This window comes from Triplophysa rosa, linkage group LG18 (genome assembly GCF_024868665.1).
Source record: "Triplophysa rosa linkage group LG18, Trosa_1v2, whole genome shotgun sequence".
NCBI lineage: Eukaryota > Metazoa > Chordata > Actinopteri > Cypriniformes > Nemacheilidae > Triplophysa > Triplophysa rosa.
In genome coordinates this window covers 22,595,441-22,619,089 of record NC_079907.1, presented here as the reverse complement: position 1 = coordinate 22,619,089, position 23,649 = coordinate 22,595,441, and the positions used below count along the sequence as shown (strand labels likewise).

The 23,649-nt window shown below is 39.9% G+C and overlaps 1 protein-coding gene across 1 annotated transcript; it reads right to left on the bottom strand.

Annotated features, from left to right (window-relative positions):
• Positions 1 to 548: 548 nt before the first annotated feature.
• Positions 549 to 23,141, bottom strand: heatr1 (HEAT repeat containing 1). The gene is made up of 45 exons (XM_057358487.1): positions 22,978 to 23,141; positions 22,247 to 22,388; positions 21,712 to 21,928; positions 21,396 to 21,537; positions 20,916 to 21,017; positions 20,696 to 20,842; positions 20,242 to 20,453; positions 19,181 to 19,311; positions 18,902 to 19,010; positions 18,718 to 18,819; positions 17,836 to 17,953; positions 16,472 to 16,579; positions 15,858 to 15,953; positions 15,689 to 15,771; positions 15,404 to 15,615; positions 15,085 to 15,206; positions 14,816 to 15,004; positions 14,262 to 14,430; positions 13,971 to 14,119; positions 11,733 to 11,925; positions 11,474 to 11,646; positions 11,232 to 11,387; positions 10,909 to 11,151; positions 10,219 to 10,350; positions 9,985 to 10,085; positions 9,770 to 9,916; positions 9,366 to 9,484; positions 9,004 to 9,125; positions 8,800 to 8,928; positions 8,442 to 8,672; positions 7,748 to 7,877; positions 6,673 to 6,842; positions 6,118 to 6,170; positions 5,924 to 6,047; positions 4,685 to 4,825; positions 4,246 to 4,541; positions 4,014 to 4,164; positions 3,759 to 3,917; positions 3,223 to 3,357; positions 3,025 to 3,129; positions 2,643 to 2,811; positions 1,910 to 2,070; positions 1,570 to 1,728; positions 1,374 to 1,482; positions 549 to 1,255 (listed from the first exon to the last, which is right to left on the bottom strand). Exons 2-45 carry the CDS (start codon positions 22,386 to 22,388, stop codon positions 1,167 to 1,169), a joined length of 6,447 nt encoding a protein of 2,148 aa, XP_057214470.1. The 5' UTR covers positions 22,978 to 23,141; the 3' UTR covers positions 549 to 1,166.
• Positions 23,142 to 23,649: the final 508 nt, after the last annotated feature.

Sequence of the window (23,649 nt, the reverse complement as noted above, 5' to 3'; positions counted from 1 at the left end):
GCGTGTCCACACACGTGTCGTGTTAAAGTCTCTGCTGGACTGAGCTGATGTTGTTGTTTTATGGGAAGGAATTAATTTTAGATGACAACATTGACGGTTTTGCATATGAAGAGCTTCATTGAGCATATCTTTGAATTTACGAACACCTACAATATTGTACAGTATGCTTAAAGTTAATTGTTCTATTTTCGTTTATATACACAGTTCACTATAGACATATGATTTCATACTTTATTTTTCTTTGTAAATTATTTTGACCTGCAAAATAGCTAAATGTGCCCTAACAATGGTGTATCGAAAAGTGACCTAAAACAAACGTTAAAAAAGTTCAAAGATTTTGTCACGGATTACGCTTGTTGACTCTAAAGACAAACGATTAAATTCTCTTTTCTATACTTAACCGTCATCTCTGAAAATTAATGATTTTTTTCTCAGGTACTTCTATATGAGTATTCATAAATTGCGTGATAAGAAAAGACATGAGGAATATGAGCTCCCGAAGGGCCAATGCAGGTGAAATGGAGTGTTGGCTAATATTATGTCCTTGATATCAAAGTTTTATTGGGTGCATATTGATTTAGTCAAGAACACAAACATGAACTGATGTTCAAAGAACTTTTTTGCAGAGTACAAACAGACAACACAGATTATTTTGTGTGTTATTGTATTTATGGGAATTTCATAGCAGAAAGAAGCTGGACGATGGATGCCTGAGGGATTGGTGACATCGGCCCAAAACAAGTCATTTCAGAGAAAACACTGAATACGTTTAGATTACGAATTTGTATCACATTTAGATTTCATAATTACTTTATACCCTATTTATGTCTCATAAATCAAAATATAGATGCATGTTTTCCAGATCTTTTTCATTGGTATGCATTACAAAATGACATTCAATGCCATAAAATAGTTTCTTTTTAAAAACACTAGACATTTAAACACAACACATGTCATTATATTCGTTTTGAGGGAAGACATGCGGCTAAAATCTAAAGCATTTACATGCACAAAAGAAGTCGAGCTGTCTGTCTGAAGACGAGATGTGCTGCTGGAGCTGCCGGTCACAGTCACGCATGGTCAGCAAATCAGTTCATGAAGTAAATCATTAAGAGACACTGGACAAACACTTCAAGCATCTTAACAGGGCTGAAACAATAGAGATTTTAAAAGTAGCTTTGCAGGGGTTCACCGAGAACAGTCTCCATCTCCTGAATGACCTTCTGCACCTGGTGTTCAACTTCCTCACACTCATCTGTAAAAACAGAAGAGGGAGCATGAGAAATAATTCTACAGGACCTGATGAAAACCTCCGCTTACAGTCGTTTAATAAGCTTGTGCTGTTGGATTAAAAACTGATATGACGTTCTTACCCTCCATGAGTTCAGCCAGGAATGGGATGGTCTCCGGCAGAAGAACCATGTAGTTCTCCTTTAGTTTTCTGGCCAACTCCAGCAACATGACCAGCGCTGAGAAACGCACCTGAAGAAAAACACGAACACCTCAGTATTCTAATGAAATTGGGTGTGCCAACCATACGGCCCACCTCTGCTGGAAGCGTCTGCATACCTTGGGTGAGCCGTGACGTGTCTTGAGGAGAATCTGATAATTGAGAACTTTCCACTGCGAGTCGTCTCCCATGGCAACGGCAAACTGGCCGATGCAGGGCACCAAATGTTTGGTGATGTGGATCTTGTAGACCTCCTCTCCTCCCAGCATATTCTCCAACTTCAGAAACGCAAAAAGGCAAACTCATTACAATTTCAAAGGTTGAGACGGTCATGGTCAATGATTTGTTTGTTTTATAAAATGAAAAACTTTTCTTATTAGGTGGAATGTGCACCCACAGCTTCAAGCCTCTTGGTATGAAATACTTAAGTGTTTGAAGCATAGTCAATACTGTACTGACCTGATCCACCAGAGGGCTCAAGAGTGCATCAGCCCTCTCTTTACTGAGGAAGCGCTGTGTATCATAGAGGAAGATCTTATGGAGGCAGTCCAACATATACTGCAGAAGCAGACTACTCTTCGTCGCATTATCCTCGTCATCGGAATCAAAGAAGGCCTCGTCTATGGGAGAAGGGGTGCGAGTAGAATCACATCAGTGCTTTTCAGATCGTAATGTTTCTCAAACTTTTTTTGGTGAGGTGGGTCCCGAGCCCCACCTGTCCCCAACCGCCCCAATAAAATGGTAATAAACAAGGCTGATAAACATGACGATGACGATAAACATGACGACGCCAAGGTCATGGGTTCCTTCACAGGGATTGCACATAATTGGAAACAAATGTATATTATAATGCAATGCAAGTCGCTTTGGATAAAAGCGTCTGTCAAATGCATAAATGTAACTTTTATACCGCCTCTCCACATTCAAGTTTTTGTGCCGCTTCAATTAACATTCCTTCGAAAGCTACTACAGTTCCATGGGACATTTTCTTCGCAGTCTGATGTTGTTTTATGTAAGTGTCTTTTTTTGAGTGCATGGTCAATAAATAAAGGAATGAATAAAATGACCCAATTTCCTCCCGTTTGTGCGCCCCACCTGTGCGCCCCCCGCCCCCCATACTTTGAGAAACGCTGGCTTAATGGTTTAGTTTACACAATTTAGTTCTCACACAAACACTCTTATAATATCGTACCTGTGTGGGCAGTGTTGAGTTGACGGAGTAGGTCAGAAAATGGTTTGACCAGCTGCCCGGCAAACAGCACAAACAGTCCTTTGAGTTTGTCTGCGATCCGGTCTGCCAGTCTATAGAAGGTCAGCAGACGGTCTTTAGAAGCACCATCTAACTTTGACCAATCAAACAACTGCAAGAGTAAGAAGAGAGCCAATCAGAATACACTTTCATGGGAAATCTACACACCACTCAAGAGAAAATGACACGTGACCTCTCCCGTTAATATTCAAGTAAATTCTGAATTCGGCTTATGTTTAGCAATTAGAAAACACGCAATTAACCTATATTTTTATTAAATACATTAATGTGGGATGGAATGAAATTTTGTTTTACTGATGTTTACCTTGAAGAAGAGAGGTCTAAACGTGACTTCTGAAAGTTTCATAACCATCCCCAGCAGACAGTCGATCACACTGCCCTCGATCTCACCGGCCTTCTTCAGATCTCCCTAGAAAACCACATAATCACTGATAATCCTGTCAACCACTGCGTTTGAAGAAAAACGCATGAATAAAGAATTGAAGCGAGGCTGTTTAAGTACCTGGCAATGCTGGGCGCGGAAGTCTAGAGCGGACAGGAAGAAGGAAGTGAGCTCTGATTGGTGGTTGTTGAGTTGGTCCTTGTCCATTTGAGCGATGTGTTCCTTCAAGATGTTCATCAGCGGACTAAGACAGTTCTGTAGCATGAACAAAACATGGCCTTATTATAATAAAGCATTATTGTTATTATTGAATTTTCTATCTTAGTGTTATATTTCATCTCTTTCATCTATGTTTGCACTATGTGTACACTTTCTTCTGCCTTTGATTCCCATTGTAATTTTTCCTACTATGGTAGTCAATGGTGACCCAGATCTGTTCGGTTAATGACATTCTTCCAAATACCTTTCTTTGTTTTTAGCAGAACTAAGCAGTTTACACAGGTTTGGAACAACTTGAGGGTGATTACACGATGACGGCTTTATTTGGGGGTGAACCGTCCCTTTAATAATGATATATTTGAATTAAGAGCGTATATGTCTTTTCCAAAAGTAGACCTTAATTTTGGTCACTACTCGATGCGACGTCACAATCTTACCTGGTGCTTATCCACCATGCCACAGTAGCATTTGGTGATGGTGGGAATGAGGACCCTGGATGGCACTTTTGTGGCAAGAGTGTTGCTGAGAGACGCGAGACGCACGGTGAGCTGAGGGCAGGACGTCAGTCGCACCGCTAACAGAGTTAAGCGAGTGGTCTACAGCATCACAAATAAACGAGATGATGTCACTCACTGGCAAAATATACAGTAAAGAGTTTCAAATCATACGCCACGCCGTGTGCCGCTGCTGACCTGCGAGATGGTGTCCTGCAGGTAGGGGCTAATGAAGTGCGGCAGGGTCTCGGACACGCGCTGTAGGGCCGTGACGGCACTCAGCAGATAGACTTCATTGGTCAACAGATCCTTCCTCTTCTTCAGAGTGCTCAGCACAGCAGGCATTAACCTGACGCATACCATATCAGTACAAAAACGTCCATAGGACAACTACATCCAGAATAAAACTCAATTGATCATCAACCGGTACCTGTGTAACTGTGGTATAGCGTGAGCCTTCAGCGTGCCGACCGCCTCCGCCACACACAGCAGAGCACTTCCCATGACGTTCTTCTCCTCGTCTTTATTAGCCACCAGCTCCACCGCTTTGTTCAGCACGGGGACAAACAGCTCCTGGTGGTTTGAGCCAAAACTGCGGCACAGAAGCTTGAGGCTGTAAAGGGCCGTCTGTCGATTGATGGCCTGCTCTTCTTCTTCCCGTGCCATGACTTGACCGTGACCCACAATATGCAGGAGATCACCGATGAGTTCAAGAAGCACAGTAATCTGGCACAGAAACAAACCATGTCAACAAATGATAACTGGGATGTTTAATGACACGTATTATGTGCAGTTGGTCGCCAATGCTTGCAAATAATTCGAATAACGACAGGAATAGAAAATGATGATGTACGTGTGAGGTTTTGTACCTGCTCATCCTGCCACTGAGTCCTCTGCTGAAGTTTGTTATTGAGCAACTCCATGGCCTTCCTCCTCACCGAAGCCAACTGATTACCCATCAGCCCTCTCATGACTGTGATGAAGGTGTCCATGGGCAGAAGGGCATTCACCTAAGAGTGATTAAATGTTTTAAATAAGAGTACATACAAGCAAGAATACGTGCTTACTTATTTGAGTAGATAATAAATCATTGACGAGTGATTGATTAAGATCATTTCAGGTATCATGCAAACCAATGGCAGAGAGAGATCCAGAATAAAAGTTTGTGTTATCTATTATGTGTCTGAGCACTGTGCATATTCATTTTGTATTTATAAAGACATACAGGTATACATATTTTAGAAATATTTACATGTATGTACCAATCATTTAAATTAGGGCTGTGCAATCTATCGAAATATTGCACATCGCAATAGCTCATTTATCGCAAACCATCGCGATATGCATATTTAATTCTTCGGAAAGTTATGTATGGTGAAAGTTTTAGGTCGATGCGGATAGTATAGTATCTATCTGGCACGCGGATGTTAGTTGGGATATGCGTGCGTGTGCATGATAGTGTGCGCATGCTCTGGCGCAAGTCAATCAACAATCCTCGCCGCGAAGCTAAATTTGTTTCATTTATTTTTGTTTAAATTTGTTATTTTTCCTAAAATAATGTGAAATATATGTTGGTTATATAATTTCTTTAATATACTTTAATACAATTTAAATCGATTTTAGAAAAAGGAATATCGTATTGCATATCAAATATCGCATTATTTAGCATGTTATCGCATATCGCATTTTTCCTCAATATCGCTTAGCCCAAATTTAAATGATATGTATTTTAATTGAAATTTTCCTTAAATATAGGCATGTAAGTGTATGTGGTTATAAATACAAAATTAATATTCACAGGACACAGACATACTGTATATTATGTAAACACAAACTTTTATTCTGGATGAATCGTTTGAGAGCCCTAATTCTTTAGTATTAATGATTCATTGATTGATCGTTTTAATATCCACAGCAAAACAGACAGACACAGAACAGGCCACGTAAGCACCACCTTAAGACAAAAGCACAAAGAGCCTAAACATGTCTTCCGTTCAAATCTGTTTTAGCCCAAACCATGTAAAACAAGAAATGTCACTTGCTTAGACATGATACTGCGACAATAACGCTGTTGTTCAACGCATCGGCTCAATGCAGATCTACAGTACCTTGTCCAGGGTGTCATAGGACTTGCTGAGCAGAGCTCTCCAGAACTTCGCCGTGGGTTTGTCCGAGTTATCCTCCACACATCGTGCAACTGTATGGATATAGCGCAGAACCTCCTCCAGCAGACTGCTCAAAACACACAATCAGCAAATCAATTCACCACAAACCAGTTAAACACTGTCACGCTTATCCTCACCGCTGCTGAAGATTCTGTAAGGCGACGTCTTTAATGTCCTCACAGTCCGCGACCTGTCAAACGATTACATTTCTTATTCCAAAGTCATCATGAATCAACATTAAAGGGATATTTCAGCCCCATGTTTTACTCGCCCCCATTGCATCCTATTTGCATACGACTTTCTTCTTTCAGAATAATGCAGTCGGAGTTGCGATACCATGTATCCTGGCTCGTCCAAGCTTTAGAATGGGAGTGAATTGTGGATGAGATTTCCAAGCTCCAAAAAGTGCATCCATCGATCAAAAAACTGCTCCATGGGGTTAATAAAGGCCTTCTGACACGAATCCATGCGTTCGTTCGTAACCCCGTGGAGCAGTTTTTTGATCGATGGATGCACTTTTTGGACCTTGGAAATCTCATCCACAATTCACTCCCATTCTAAAGCTTGGACGAGCCAGGACACCAAAGTCATATACAAATAGGATGCCTTGAGGGTATTTAGAGTAAAACATGGGGAAATTTTGGCTGAAATATCCCTTTAAATGAACTGCGGTCCAGTATCAATGAAGCTACCTTTCCAACAAATTTGTCAGAGGCCAGGAGATGAGCCATGAAAGAGACGGAGAGGAATTTAAAATGACGGAGTTCTTTGCCACTATGAGCTTGAACGTTGAAAATCAGTTCGGAGACGGTCTCTTCCTTCTTCACTGCACTTCTTCCTCGAGTATGCTTTTTCTCAGAATCTGTGAAGAGAAGTGAAAACATGTCATTGTTTACTCACCCTCAAGTGTTTCCAAACATGTTTAAAAAATGACTTTGTTATGCTGAACACAAAGGAAGATATTTAGAAGAACGTCAGCGACTTTTTTCAGTACTTGGGCATCATTGACTACCATAGTAGGAAAAATTAAATGGCAGTCAAAGGTGCATTCTTCAAAATATCTCATTTTGTGTTCAACAGAACAAAACAATATACAATAACATACAATTCATTCAAGTGGAATATTCTAAATAACTGATTCACTCTAAATGAATCAATGTCTAAACCAATCATATTTGTGACTGCGATTAAAAAAATGCTTAATCGTTAATCTAACCGATTAAAGCTTATGATTATTAAACTCTTAAACACAAATGCTTTCAGTAACCATGAGAACTGACGGAAGAGAGAGCAAAACTGCAGTTGCTAGTTGATGTTTGGCGTTCTCCCAAGCATTTTTTGTATTAATGATTAATTGATCAACCATTTGAATGTTAATCAATTAATATCAATCAAACTGAACTTTACTAATAATGTACAACCTCAACTTAAAGGCGGGATCAGCGATTTCCGAATTACGCTTGTTTAGACAAATCGGGCCGAGTACCAAAACAACCTTGTAGCCAATCAGCAGTAAGGTGCACAGGACGGACATTAACGAAAGCGACAGATGGGGGTAGGGCTGTGTCTGTTTTGGTGATTTGAACATCAACAACGACTAAGAGAAATCGGACACAAGCTTCGTTCGACTGTTCCCACCATGCAGTGCAAAAAAAAACAGATTTAAAAACATACCGATTATCGTTAATATATTAAAAATCTTCTGTATATTTGCCGCAGATGTAAAACTAAAGGAGGTTGAGGATACTGCTGAACTTGCTCTCTCACCTTCCTCGCTGTCCTGCGGTAGAGTCATGAGGTACTGCAGCACCCGGATGAGGGAGGCGAGCTGCTCCTTCACTTCAAACTCGCAGCACACTGAGATCCAGAAGTCCTGATCTCTCTCCACAACAGACTCCTGAACACACAACATCCCATCAATGAGTGCGTTTACATGCACGAAATAAACGGATATCTATCAAAAATCTGCTTCAAAAGAAACCTGTTTTCACGTGTTTACATGCACGGTAATAAACCACGCGTTTACATGGAAGTTTGAGACTTGCCGGGTTTCTCGCGCGCAGTGACGTCGTCGTCGATAGTCTGTTTAGTCATTAAAAACGCAGCGGGAAAACGGTCAGAAGCTGTATTTTTAGATCTCCTCTCGTGTCCTATATAACTATAACTTCCGTTTGGGACTTTTACTATAGCGCTGTCAGACATGCGCACAAAACTGAGAGAAAGCCGGTAAAGGCGTTTACATACAGCGCGAAATCTGAGGAATGGGCAAAAAACGACCCCTGCCGAGCGGGTTTTGCTTACGCCGTTTATGAGCTTTCCCCGATAAAAGAAAACCGCGTTTCCATGACTTACAAATGATCAGCTTATTAAGCATAATCGGAGTAAGACTGTGCATGTAAACGCACTCCATGCCTCTAATAACTAAACACACAGGAAATATCCATAAAACAACAAATGAAACCTTTTCAGGCCCGGCGGCGTTGACGGACGTCTGCGTGACGTGTTGCTTGAACATGAGCAGCATCAGGACCCAGAGGAAGTGAGACGGGCCCAGCGTGCCCAGCAGCTGACTGAGGATGGGTAAGCGCCTGTGCTCGGGCACATGCGGGAGAGCATCAACGAACACGTGCATAATACGCGTCACCACCATCTCCATGTTGGCGTCAGACTGGACACCGCCATCCTTATGGGCCTGTGAGAGAATCAAGCGCATGTAGGTTGTTCTGTACAAACGTATCATACATGGCACAAGCACTACAGGGCAAGTTCAGTTGATCACTCTAGTCTGGGTTAAGGGTTTCAGATGATTTGTCACAGACCTTTATAAGAGCAGGGATGACCGCCTGTACAGTCTTATTGATGACCTGGAAACTGTAAGCATCGTCCAGTCGCATGATGTTGGCGCCCATGAAAGTGAAGATGGGCATGATGTTGTGAAGAACTTTCTCCTGAAATGAGCGAACAAGATGGTTAATGCCGTTCTCAAAAACCGTGTCTGTGAATGTCTCTGTGAATGTACGTACAGGAAAGATTCCAGCTAAAGCTCCGAGCAGCAGCAGGGAGTGATGGTGAGTTTGGGGAACGTCTGACATTCGGACACACTGCACCACCAGCTCCACGTTAAACTTGTCCTCCTCCAGCACATCTAATCACAGAACATAAAAACAAACCTCAACAGCAGAGAAAATCTATCCGTTAAAAACAAAAAGCATGCACAGTTCAAGAGGTCGTTGTATCTGAGGGTCTTTAAAAGAACGTGTACTGCAAGGCTCCTACGTCATAGAGTGCGGTAAAACCACGCATTCGTATTACTGTGCAAATTGTCACATAGTGTGTCAGACCACGTTTAGAGGTCTTTGAAGCGCGCCGAGGCACTTTCTCGTACCTTTGCTGACAGCTCCTCCATCTGGAGAGAGTTTGTGACAGATGTTGAGCAGGCAGATGAGGATGAGCTGTTTGGTGTACTCCATATTCTCCTGCTCAGCTGCGGCACGCTCCAGACATCTGCAAAACACATTTCACAACAACTTAACTTTCATTCATGCGTCATTTGACAGATGCCTTCACTCGATGCAACTTAAAGTGTAGTTAAGGTACATGAAATCAATGTGTTCTTTTTCTGGGAAACATGTCTGTGTGATCTATATTCAGACAGGAACGATTTTGTAAAACCTGATCCTGAACCAAAACTTTCACAACCCACCTAAACTAACCAGGAGTTCACTCCAATAGACTTGTAATGAAAGTGTGCGCAGGTGTCGAGCCGGTGAACAGATGTTCGTTACGCACCTGGAGAGCAGGTGAAAGAGAGCCGGCACGAGACACTGAGCTCTCTTCAGCTTCTTTTTGTGCTGCAGCAGCTCTAAAATCAGGGTGACTCTCGGCCACGAGACCACAGCCTCCTCTGGTCCTGCCGTAGACGCGTCTTGTGTTTTTCTGCAGGAAAACGGACGCAGTTTAATCTTCCTGTATTGAAGCCTGGCGCAAAAAGGGCCACCCCTCACCTCTGCAATTTACTGCGGCGTGCTTGCTGAACGCTCGCTGCGACTCGGTGTTTCTCTGCAGGCATCAGCTCATTGGCCACTAACTCTGCATCCACTGCGATCTACAACCACAGACGCTTTAAAACGTTCATTACAGACACAAATACAGATGTTTATCATTGGTGGGCCAGAGAATTAAAGGGATAACTGTAAATGTAATCCGTGAAGCCACAACAATATGAATAATATCCGTACCACTTTGAAGACGCTGTTGACGGCTTGGGTACAGGCAGAGTTCTTGTTCCCCACCAGCAAGTCAAAAAGAACGGCAAGAATTCTCTGCTGAATCTTTTCATCTCCAAGTGCGGCGAAGAATGGCTTGGTGATCTAAGGAAACATCACCTTACGTTATTTGACCTTTTTAATGCTACTTTTGGTTTAGATATTAATTAGGGCTGTCAAACGATTAATCGCGATTAATCGCATCCAGAATAAAAGTTTGTGTTTACATAATATATATCTGTGTACTGTGCATATTAATTTTGTATTTATAAATACAAACACATACACAAGTATACATATTTAGGAAATATTTACATGTATTTATTTATATTTACCAATAATTGAAATTATATATAAATGTTTATTAATATTTAGATTTTTCTTGGATTATATGCATGGATGTGTATGTGTTAATAACTACAAAATGATTATGCACAGTACACAGACATATATTATGTAAACACAAACTTTTATTCTGGATGCGATTAATCGCGATTAATCGCTTGACAGCCCTAATATTAATATATATGTTCAATGTCGAATGTAAAAGAAAAACTGAACCGAGGTGTCTAAAGTTACTTAATGAAACAATGTTCATTTGAGGTAACGCCAGAAGGGTCTGTCAAAGATATCTGCAATGAAAGTTATTATTTGTCCACCAACCTGCTCCAGGGCAATGATCTGGAAACTAGGCATAGTGGGGTACGGCTTGGCCGACGTGCCAGTAGCCCGGAGGAAGATGTCCAGGCACCGGGGCTCTTTGGCCAGTAAAGGTGCAGACTTCTCGTTGAATTTGCTCAGCAGCAGCTGCAGGACGAGAGCCTCATCTGGCAGGAAGGTGCATGTGTCTGGAGCACACTGCTCGAGAAGACGCTCCACAGCCGGCAGAAGAGCATCCAAAACATGCTGGGTAAAGAGGAAAAGATGCGTTCGTACGCATACGCATCCATCGCTGAAAGAGGTATGAGAAAAGGTCGTTGCCGTACCTCTCCGTGGATGTCCTGAATGGCCCGCAGCAGAGTTTTGGAGGTGTATAAGGGGCAACAGGGTAACTGCACGCACTGCAGGAGCTGATCGATAGAGGCCAGCTTTTTACTCTTGCCTTTCAACAACATCGCCTCCTCGTAAACCATGGACAGTGCCTGCAGGAGCGGCAGAAGTGTTCATTCTTCGCCAAAAACACATGGAACCCAAATGATCAACTCAACTCAAAGCGGCTGTGACTGACCTGGCTGAGGTACGAGGGGTCAGCGATGATCTCCTCAGATGATTTGAGGAGATGCTCCACCAGCGGATGGTAAGGTGACGATACGACCCCCCTGAAAGAGTGAAGCACAGCGATGGAAGCCTTCCGAACCTCACACACGCCCGATCGCAAACACACCAGCAGAGACGGCACCACTGCAGGAAGAAATCCATCGGCAGTTATCATCCGTCCTCTTGCTTGAAAACCATATCGAACACATTTATGTAAGAGAGTGACGCACCTGGTGAGGCACCTGATGCCAGTACATTGAGGGTTTTCATTGGCTGCTTGCAAAGCAAAGCCTTTCCCACATAAAGAGCCTGAGTTTGCAGTATGGCACTGACTCGACAGTCCAGCTGGTCACCTAAATTACTGTTGTAACCCCACAGGAGAGCGAGAAACTTAAACAGAGTCAAGGGCTCGTTCAGGTGCACCTGCAAAACCAAAAGCCAGACATAAATGAGCATGTAGCCAACATTGTTGTTTTTGATGAAACACAGTGAAAAATTTTATGAAGACACCTTTGCCTGCACTCTCAGAAACCTTACAATTGTAAAAGTGGCATCCAACGCATAACTTTAACGAAATTGAAATAAACCACATTAATTACGGTATGTAACAATAGACGTTTTCATTGGACGCACACGCCTGCCCCGAAGTTCATTTCAGGTCTGATTATGTAGCAATTTATTTTATATTTAATTTATAATATTCATTTGTATTATATAATATACATATTGTTTTAGGTATGACATGTGTTTAATTCTATTGTTCATGTTCGTTTCCATAATTTAAAATTTACATTAAATGTAAATTGCAATTTTTATTAATTTTCATATAGAAGGTTCAAATAAACCAGGAATGTTGTCAATTCTATAACAGGTTGTTACACAGTTCTTGAAAATGGTTCATGTTTTGGAAATAAATCTTTTATTCGAGTTTGTGATGTTGTAATTGTGAACCCAGTATTGTGTATTGTATTGAATATGAGCCGAGCGTATCGTTACAACCCGTAATATTAAAGACAGCATGAAATCAAAATTGAAAAATCTTTTGTTTTCATGGAATATTGTAGTGACTTACCTGTGCACTTGAAAAAAAAAATGTATTCCCTCATAATATTTAATCACGGACGTGAAGCTGAGAAAGAGTTTGCACTAAAAGAGGAGCTCTAACTCTCGTGAAGGATGGCACTGTAGATGCATCCGAGTCAATGTTAAGTTTCGCTTTCCTTTTATTTCATTCGTTTGTGAAGTATTTTTTTGATAGTCAACAACATTTAGTTTGGTTGAAAGTCTTTATTATAAACATTGTTAGATGTTTTGCGCCCGCGCGCATTGCACAAGTTGTTTAATATAATTTCTCGCCTGTTATGGAGGAGGATGCATGAACGGAGCGTCCCGTGCGCAGCTCGCGCCAACATGTGCTTTCATGGCACGCACCACACTGTTGCCTATTTACATCCAGTACATAATGCCAGTTTGTATGACGTTATTTTAAACACGTTTATGAGCGTATGACAGCGTCGATTATTTAATTAGATTTCTTTTTTCTGCTCTCTTTCTGTAGCACGAGTCATAGACAGATACAGTATATGTTTCTGTGAGAGTCGTTTCGTTTTGGGGTACGTTTTACTTTTTGATGAATGTCTGTGTTTCTGAGGCTGTATACTACATGCAGCTACTATCACCTGTAGCAAAAACAGCGACGGATGGTATTATAGTTATATCGTCATTTATACCGTTACCGCAACAAATACCAGAAAATACCGTGATCGAGTTTTAGGGCCATATCGCCCATCCCTAGTCCCGCCCAGTGTTGGGTAAGTTACTCTGAAAAAGTAATTAATTACTAGTTACTAATTACATATTCAATAGAGTATTTAGATTACTGTACAAATTACTCTCTCCAAAAAGTATTTAATTACTTATTACTAATTACTTTCTATATCCTATATCAACCTTGATGAGTTAAGTGATTCAAGGATAGGCATGAAAGGGCTCTTTTAATTCATTCAAATTAATAATATTAAACTACATAAAGTACTCTTATTAACTGACCAAAAAATATCAAATGTGAGAATTATACATTAAAGAACAGATTTTAAAGTTAGACTCTGAATTTTGATGTCAATTCCACTATTGCACACACATATATTACACACAGTATTTAGTTTAATTACATCAGAAGTAACTGTAATTAAATTACAGAAAAAATAAGAGTAATCCCTTACTTTACTTTTTCAAGGGAAAAGTAATTAAATTACAGTAACTAATTACTTCGTAACTAGTACACCCAACACTGGTCCCGCCCTACATTTTTCCTCATTTCAGAAGCCGTTTCACTCAGATATACGTCCCAGTACAGAAAAGACAATCGCTGCTTCTGTTTTATGGTGACTTTAATATGTATCGGTAACTGTACTAAAACTTGGACAGTAAAACACTGAATACTTCCAGTAATGAAAAGATAACAGCACCTGTAGGATGGGCTGCATTAGGCTCCTGAAGCGAGGGGTCAGCGGCCCTTGACTGGCCCCTGATATCACCACATCAAACAGACGACACAGGAGATGCAGGTAACAGCAGGTATTAGTGTCCATCTTCTCAGGGTTCCACCAGGGCTCACCTGAAATACACAGCATGTACTTGTTAGCAGGTAACTTGTCATTTTGGTTTCTGGTAGCTTTTTAAGGGTTTTTGGTGAACTTGTGCTACACAGACAGACGGAAAAGTATTTTCCCTAATAAAACACGCATTGAGTCCTGTACCTTTAAATGTGGATTTGGGGCATTTGAGGGCAGTGATGAACAGCCGCAGGAGTGAGAGAAGCAGGAGGCTGTGTTCTCGCTCTGCACTGAGACCAGAGTTCGACTTCTGCAGGAACTTACCCAGGCCAACACACACCGGCACGCACACACCCGACCCCACATCAGACACCTAATGTGACAGAAATGAAATGCAATACATTTGGATGCATGAAGTATTTGTGAATGTTTTATTCAATATTACGAAGTAATACTGTTTCGCATGTATACCATGAACAATCAATAACAACTGCCTAAAACTGCTCATGAAGGGACATGTTGAGCGGTGCAGTTTAATACTTATTATAATTATTATAATATAAACATGCCTAGCTAATAAGAGAAGGCATGTTTGTCTTCTTTCGACTTTGTGTATTGGTTTAAAGCCACTAGCAAAAACGTCATTTTTACAAACGCTCCACTAAAACATTTACATTTTTGTCTAAAAAATGACTCTTGTGGCAAGTAGCTGTGTAATAAGCTGTGATGGGGTTTGCAGTAACTGTCGGGGGTCCGACCTCCTGGATCGTGGAGATGTGAAGCAGGGAAGGCTCCAGGAGTTTGTAGACACTCTGAGCCGTGTGCAGATGTTGACTCTCAGTCATCGACTCCAGACTCTGAAGAAGCGTGAAGCACAAGACGACAAACGCTGCTCTCTCCCGCACGCTGCTGCCCTGACGGCCCACGACCTTACACACATTCTCAAGCTGCAACACACACACACATGGACTTATATACTCCATATGTATATCAAAACATGAATCCGTTTTTAAGGTTCGAGTCTTACAGTGTTGCGTCTGGTCGTGTGATCCATGTCGGCCAGGTTCTTTATCAGAGTTGTTGTTAGCATTTGGTTGGCCATCTCCATCATGTCTGATGGAGGGGTTTTGGCCTGAACTTCCTTCAGCACTACGAATTAAGACAACATGAAATGTACCTGGTTTGATTGGCTAATGCTTATACAAAGCAAGTGCTTGCATAAAAATGTAAAACCCAATCAAATCCCAATGCTCTCACTAAACATTCTGGGTCAGATGTTAAACGTGAAGAAAACATGTCATTTATTCTAAGGACTATAAATGAATTGAAATGTCATCGGTAGCAACCTTTGGCCCATCCTTTGGTCAGAGGATGCTGGGAGATCAGAGTAGTTCCAGCGACACATGATGCGAGCTGCAGCTCTAAACACTCGGGCTCTGCACCCATCACCACCAGGAATGGCAGGAGATCCCACGTAACCTGCGCCTTCAGATCCGGCCTGCCCTCGACCACACGCGGGTCATCGAGAACACGCACAGCCTCCTTCAGCACCAAACACCTGCAGAATACAAGACCAGTCAAGTCAAACGATTCCTTTAAGGAAACAAAGGCGTTGTTCCAGAATAACTAACCAATCAGCTGATGGTTTGGTGCGGTGCAGAAGAGCAATCAAACCTGAGGACGTCTCCTCTGAATCCACAAAGCCTAAGTGAAGCTGTTGGAAACCACAACAGGCATTTCATCTCCACGTCAAGAGAAATCAATGAAATCAAACGTTTGTGCATCAATTGGTTATCTGACCTCCAGTGCTGTAATGGCAGACATCACAACCTCCGGCACGTCATCCTTTATTCTCTCCAGCAACGAATCCTTCAGAAACACTTCATCGAAGCCATTCTGCAACATACAGGACACAAACATCTTATTACTTCATTACATTGACGTGCATCTCCTGCATGTTAAAGCAGAAAATATATCAAACATAAGACGGACTAACAAACAGCCTAACATAAGAATGACCACTCATTAACATCTTTTAGATGAAACGGAAGATATGGGGAAATTATTGTTTGGTAATGAAGTATTAGGAGGACCCCATCATAAACCACTTCCTCCAGAGCATCTTCATCTAGCCTAATGACAAAATCTTTAATCTACCACCATTTGCTATTATTGTAACTACATTCATTACATTAGCAATTACGGGCATTAGAATATTCCCTAGTTTCTTTTCTGAGGCTAAATTAGAACATGAAGTTATTACATTCTGCTGAAACATAACCAAGCAAGCGTTTATTTTCTGTAAAATGCACTAATGAATCCCTCACAATGTGGCTAGTAGTGCATCTAAAGAAAATAAACAGGCCTCCTATTGATTTGGTGTCGATGTGAACGTTGAAGGTGCAGATACACACATGTTGTGAGGTGAAGATCTCTTTCAGGTAGTTGACAGCCATGTTTCTCACTGAAGGTAACGGATGGTTTAGACTGAGCATAAGAGACGTGTCGGACTCCTCCAGGATCTGCAGATACACATGCCACAATTATTTACACAACACATTAGGCATGAAGATTTGAAATAAATATGCTACAATAATAACTACATATTATGAAGTTCACAAACTGTTTCGAGTATTTGTCAACATTTCCTTTTTAAAATAGTGGCAATTCGGAAACGGCAATTGCTTGAATTTATGGTGGGTTCAATATCTTTCTTAATTAAAACACACAAAACTAAAAAAAGTACAATGACATTTGCTTATATTAAACACAGACCTTACAAAATGAATAATCACAGCACACATAAAGCAGAAAATAAATAAGAAACGAAAATAAAAAACATTTACGTTAGATAAGTTGCCTATATAACAAAACGAGTAATCGCGGCACACATTGTGCAACAAATAGATCAATAAATATGAAACTAATAAGAAGGGAATACGAAACGAAAAATGTTTATGTTAAATAAATAAATAAGAAAGGAATACGAAAAGAAAAACTTTGTTAAATAAATAAATAAGAAAGGAATACGAAACGAAAAACTTTGATAAATAAATAAATAAGAAAGGAATACGAAACGAAAAACTTTGATAAATAAATATATAAGAAAGGAATACGAAACAAAAAACGTTTATGTTAAATAAATATATAAGAAAGGAATACGCAACGAAAAACTTTGATAAATAAATATATAAGAAAGGAATACGAAACGAAAAACGTTTATGTTAAATAAATAAATAAGAAAGGAATACGAAACGAAAAACTTTGATAAATAAATATATAAGAAAGGAATACGAAACGAAAAACGTTTATGTTAAATAAATAAATAAGAAAGGAATACGAAACGAAAAACTTTGATGAATAAATATATATGAAAGGAATACGAAACGAAAAACGTTTATGTTAAATAAATAAATAAGAAAGGAATACGAAACGAAAAACTTTTATGTTAAATAACTAAATAAATAAATAAGAAAGGAATACGAAACAAAAAACTTTTATTTGACAAGTGATGTAATCGGTAGGCGGGTGGACACCGTGGATCACCGGTGACACCGAATCTCGCAACAAGCCTAGTCAACATTGGTGAATAACTATCACTATCACGCCAGGCTCCTGATCCTGATTTATTCCCGATTCCTGAATTTATTGGGGGGACTAAATGACTGCATATTATTATTATATCTCACCGATTCATTATTTATTTGAAAGCTGCCAAAATGGACTGTTTCCAAAATCAAAGTGCGACTAATGGAAAGGACACAGAACAGTGGCTTACCTGGTATTTCCCACAGCTCACAGAAAGAGAGATGAACTGATGGAGCAGGTGTTTTTCATGGTCACATGACACACTTTTAACCTGATTTTCCAAAACCACATCCATTTCACATGGATATCTGCAAGATAAACAACAAACAAAATAAAATATTATTATAAATATTAATGCTGTTAAACTTAAACAACACACAGAATATAATCTACTATAGATCATTTAGCAAGATGTGAACAACACTGGTCCCCAAGTACTTCCTGTTTAAGTTTTTTTACACCACACAAATGTTAGAACAAAATACAACCAACAGAATATTTACAACTAAATCACAATGTTAAATTAAACAACACAGTTTTTTAAAGCCTTGACGATGTTATGTGACATATTCCAAAGTAAAAGAGAATATCAAATGAGAAGAATTGAGGTTGTGGCACGATTTTATTGAACTGTGAAGTGACTGAATCTAGAAAGCACATATACATCTGGAAGATGTCAACTGTATTTGATGTCTGCATTTACATGTGCAAGACGTATTTTTTTTTTGTTTGCTCATCTGCAATAAGTCTACAGTCAGATGTCATATAGACATCAAGAAGATGTCTGTAAGATGTTTATGATTTAGAATGTATGTAAAACTGCCCTTTCTAAGATGTTTAGCAGATGTTTTCCGGATCTCCAGATTTTTTTAAGAAGACATCTTAAACATGTAACTGTTTGCTTGTTGACTAACAGTTGAACGTTCTCTGAGAAGGATCGCCATTTCAGGAAGTTTATTTACAGATTTTGATTAAAAATCACTAGGAAAAAACTTGGATTAACTTGACGATGTAATGAGCGCTAACACAGTAGACAGGGTCAATTTTGATTTCGTGGGGACTTTAAAGGTACCTGGATTCAAAGAGTCGTACAGTAGACTGCATCCTTTGGTTCAGAGCTGAAATCTTATCAGAGGGCATGTCACCACGGGAAACATATTCCTCCAGAAGAAGCCTTGAAAGAGGTAGGTACAAGAAGAGAAAATATTTACGCTTCATACAGTCTTTTCATTTAAATTGAATTTAGCTCTTCTTACTTGGCCACAGTGTTCTCGAGGTGGCTGTTCAGGTAAAGGTTCTGGACGACGGACTCTAACAGACCGTGGTGGTCAACAATGTATGACGAATCTTCATTCTGCTGCTCACCTACAGAGACACTACAACGAGAAATAATCTACAAGAGGCCATGCGTTATAGTGACTTTACCAGCAATGCGATAACGTTATCTAACACGTTACATTTCTTACCAATTACAATAACAAGCAAAACCAAGTTCATTTCACTTAAGTTCAGAAGCAGCACAAAGAGTAACTAACCATCTTGTGTCATGACAGTCTGGATGAGATGGGGCAGCAGGTATCGCAGTAAGGGACTGATGTCATGGACTGCAGATATGCTCTGCAGGGTGGACACCAAGGTAGGCACAGCACACAGATACCCAAAGGGCCTTATAGAAAGACAAAAACGGTTACATAGTTTTTAAATGCACACAAAAACATTCATTACAATAGTAATATGATAGAAAACATTAGCATGAGTAGATCAATTAATTGGGTTATACTTACGAAACCTGGTAGTATATTTATTTAATTATGTATTTTAATTCATTTTCTGCTGAAATTCTCATTTCTGTAACGCGTCCCGATTTGTCTGAGTGCAGTATATGTTGCAATGTAAACAGAGTAAAGTTAAAAATATTCTGAAAATGACATTTGACCTTCTTCTAGATGTCCTTGAATGACAAAAACAATCATTGACAGAATATTCATGTATAATAAAAATGAGGAATTTTTTTGAACAGATACTTTATATTTTTCTAGTTTAAAGCTTCATATTCTCTTGTCATGCTGTGTACATGACTTTTTTCATTCTCATTACTGATACAGGTAGTTTTTCTCATTTAAAAAATGTTACATGTATAACAGTGGCGATCGGTGCCTCCTCTTCAGGGGAAGCAGGAATTCAAAATACGTGTTCAGCGCTTCACGTGAACCTATGTGCATCACGCGTCATGTCAGAATACGTGCCTGCTGCAGACGCGTCGAAATGGTTTATGATAAAAGAGACGCGCGCGTTCACACTTAACTCTGATTACACATGAGACTAAGCGAGTATCTAGCAAACGCGAGCGTCTCTTTTATTAAAAACCCTTTCGACGCGCCTGCAGCAGGCACGTACTTTGACATGATGCGCCACACACATGACGGGCTAAATACATGTTTTGCCGAGCTTCGCATTACTGCTTCCCCTGAAGAGGAGTCACGGATCGCCGGGTTTACGGAAACACGTGTTTACGCAAGTGTTTTTAAGAAAATCGTGTTCGAAACCAAGATTTTGTGAGATTCGCCCAATTCAGAAGCAAATCATTAAAACTTACTTTAAACCAACTACCCCTTCTTTCTGGTTCTGGAGGAGGATGATAATGCAGCTCAGACCCTCTTTCGCCAGTTGTGGTGTTTGACCCAAAGACCTGGACAACTGCACAGTCAACGAGTCCACCAACTGAGCCTCCATCACCACCTTCACGGCCAGCTGACACACGTTCATGTAAGTGGCAGCCCTGTAGTCCAAAAGCTCCGATTTCAGCCCCTGGTCATTTAAGACAGACCATAATCAGTTTAATCAAGTGGTGAATTAGATCAAGTTGTACAAAAGCATATCAAATACCAACAATTCTAGTACATTTTTACATCTTTTTTGTCAATTTTGCATAACATAGTCAACCATAATGAAACGTTACTATTATTTGTGTAAACTAATCTCGCTTCACGTGGTTCATGTTACTGTTGGAGTTGAGTGCAGCATGACCATATTCACAATCACGGTCTTACCAGTTGTATATGTGGAAGCAGTTTGGCGATGATAGGATCAGTTATCTTTTCTACAGCGTCGAGCGCAGGAACGATGGTAGAGGCATAGAAGGAGAAGATCACTCTCAGCTGGGGACAGTTCCCATCGTGGAAAAATTCAGAGTACGCCTACAATCAAATTCAATCAAGCATTAACCAATGCAACCAATCATGATTTTAACCCCAGCTAACGGTGTCTTACCTTAACTGATCTTGTGACCATAGAGCAGATGAAATCCATAAAGCCTAAATCCTTATAACAGTGTGTGAGCAGAGTTCCTCGGGCCAGAGGAACACCAGGTTTCTACAAAGCAAATAAAAGATCAACTCAAATCTGACAACAGTGTGACAACGTAAATGTGGTTGGTGACCGACAACATCAGCTAAGGGGCGGGGCTTGTGCTTATGAAGGCTTTTAAAGAGGAGTCTTAAATGGAATCGCTTCCAACCTTTGGAATTGACTCTCGATTCTCAACGCCTTGGAATCGATTCTTTTTGGAAAGCCCTAGCGTCAGTAGAATTCGTCCAGTTATGAGTTGTTCTACCACCGAAATTATTTTAAAGACATTGTTTTAAGGTTGAAAAAACTACAAAGTGTTGCTTTATGAAGAAAATTCTTTTTAACTGGCATGCTATTCCTTAAATTCTAATTTAAGAAAAAGTTAGGAACGATAAGGTTTACCTGAATTCCATGCAGCCAATGCCATTTGTGGGTTGGATCGTCTATCTTTAAAAGCTGAATCACTCGTACAAACACTTTAGTCTCATGATACGGTAAAACGCAAGCAATCAGACTGTCCTGGTTATACAGATGAATGTGGAATCTGCAATCAACACATTTGTATTATTGATCATTTTTTCATGCCTTCAGAGGTCAAACGGAACGTCCGCAATTAAATTAAATCTTCAAAATATAGCACAATTTTGCCATTGACAAGTATATTGCTTTAAAACAATAGTGTGAAAACATGAGATCTATACAAGAAGAGCAAGAGCACCTGTGTACTAGCCATTCAATGCACTTCAGAGCAGGCTTGAGCAGAAAGTAAGGTGACAGCCGAGTGAGAAAGAGCGAGACGCTCTTGTCTAGTTTCTTGTTGACCTCTTTGGACTGGACGCTGCGCTCTAAAGTCAGAGAGGCCTGACTGAATAGAGTTTCGTGAAACTCGCAGAACGCTGGATCAATTCCAGTCATCTCCTCCAGTCCTGTGCAGCCTGTGACAAATGACCAGCAACAGTAAACATTTACAAAACGTGACTTTCTCAATGGTCACATCGCAAGAAATCTGAATGACCAGTTTAAAGAGAAACGATGACTGCACCAAACCACCATACACGTTCAGAAGGGTATATTGGCTTTTCGGCACATAGCTTTCTGTGCAGTGCATTACAGATCTGTGACCACAACATACATCTTATCGAATGAAGTAACCTCACATCAACGGGCACGATTCAAAAATGAAGATCTGTGAAACTGAAAAGAAATATCGTTCATAAGACAATGGAAAAGCTCTAGTCAGTTGTTCTTCTCACCCAATGCATGGAAGGTGCTTCTGTCCATGCTGGCTGCATCTTTAGGGTCAAAGAGCACAGAGGCGACCTCTCTCCGGCTGAGCAGGTTAGGGTCATTCTGCGGCAATGCCAGTCGCTTCAACTGATGTGCTAAGGATGTCATCTAGAAAACATTATATTAAAATCATTTAAAATAAAAAATGAACGACAACAGACTATGTCCATTGTTGGCTCTTAAGATTTGGGGAATTGTGTGAGATTTGTAATTCGCTCTGGATAAATGTCTTCTGGGAATCAATGTAAATGACAGGTCAACATCCTTCTTACTATTAAAGCAATGAGAGTCCCATATGAAAATGTTATAGTAGTATTTACTACAGTAAACTGTCGTAGACTTCCTAGATTTGAATATTAAAGCACACCGTTTAACTTGCTATAGTAATACCGCAGAATACTATAGTAGGTTACCCCATACTTGTTGAGTAATGACATTTAATCATGTTTTATCGACAGATCACAAAAACCTGATATAAACAAAACAAGGATAAATATATCGATGATGATAAATAACATATGACGTTAAATAAAACGAACTAATCATTATTTCTCTTTAGGGTTATTAAAACAGCGTTTCAGTGTATGGCATATGTGTGCCATCAGGACGTAACACCACAGGACAAAGTTTTCCCCATGAAAGGTCAAACATGCTGCTCTGCATCAATTTGCTCAAAACAGTAAATATATTCTCCTACCTTTAAACGTATTTATCACACAGTTTCCACGTGCGTTAGAGCGCAGAATGATTTTGCTCTTTGTTTTGTTTTCGGTGGCGGAGGACTACATGACAGTTATACCGCCATCTTGCGCATCGGATGTGTGCTGCACTTCCCTCATGCAAAATGAAGGCTGTGTGGATAATGGACATTTACCACTCTCATTAGCGTAGCCTCATTACTAAATTACGAATTACTGTAGTTAATTTACTTTGCCCCTAGAAATGTAAATGAAGGGATTACTCTTTTTAAGTATTTAATTACAGTGTAGGCTACTTGCATTGTAATGGTTTGAAACTAGAGTTAAAAAAAGTTTCATTTGTTTGTAATGTTTCCTCGTGTGCCATAAAATTAAATTGAATACTGACCAATGTGCACATTATTATGTAAAGCTATCTAGGCTGTAGGCCTATAGATTTTTAAAAATATACTGTATAAAGTTTTAGTTTTATAACGGCGACATACGTATATGCTATATGGGCTAGTTGAAAAATAAATGTGTAAATGTGTCCTAAGCTGTGACAGCAAAAAAAAGATAGATTTATCTTCATTGTTATTTTATATTATAAATAAATATGTATTAATTATTTAATATTATATATATATTATATATTAATATGTATTAATTAATAATATTATATTTTATTAAGT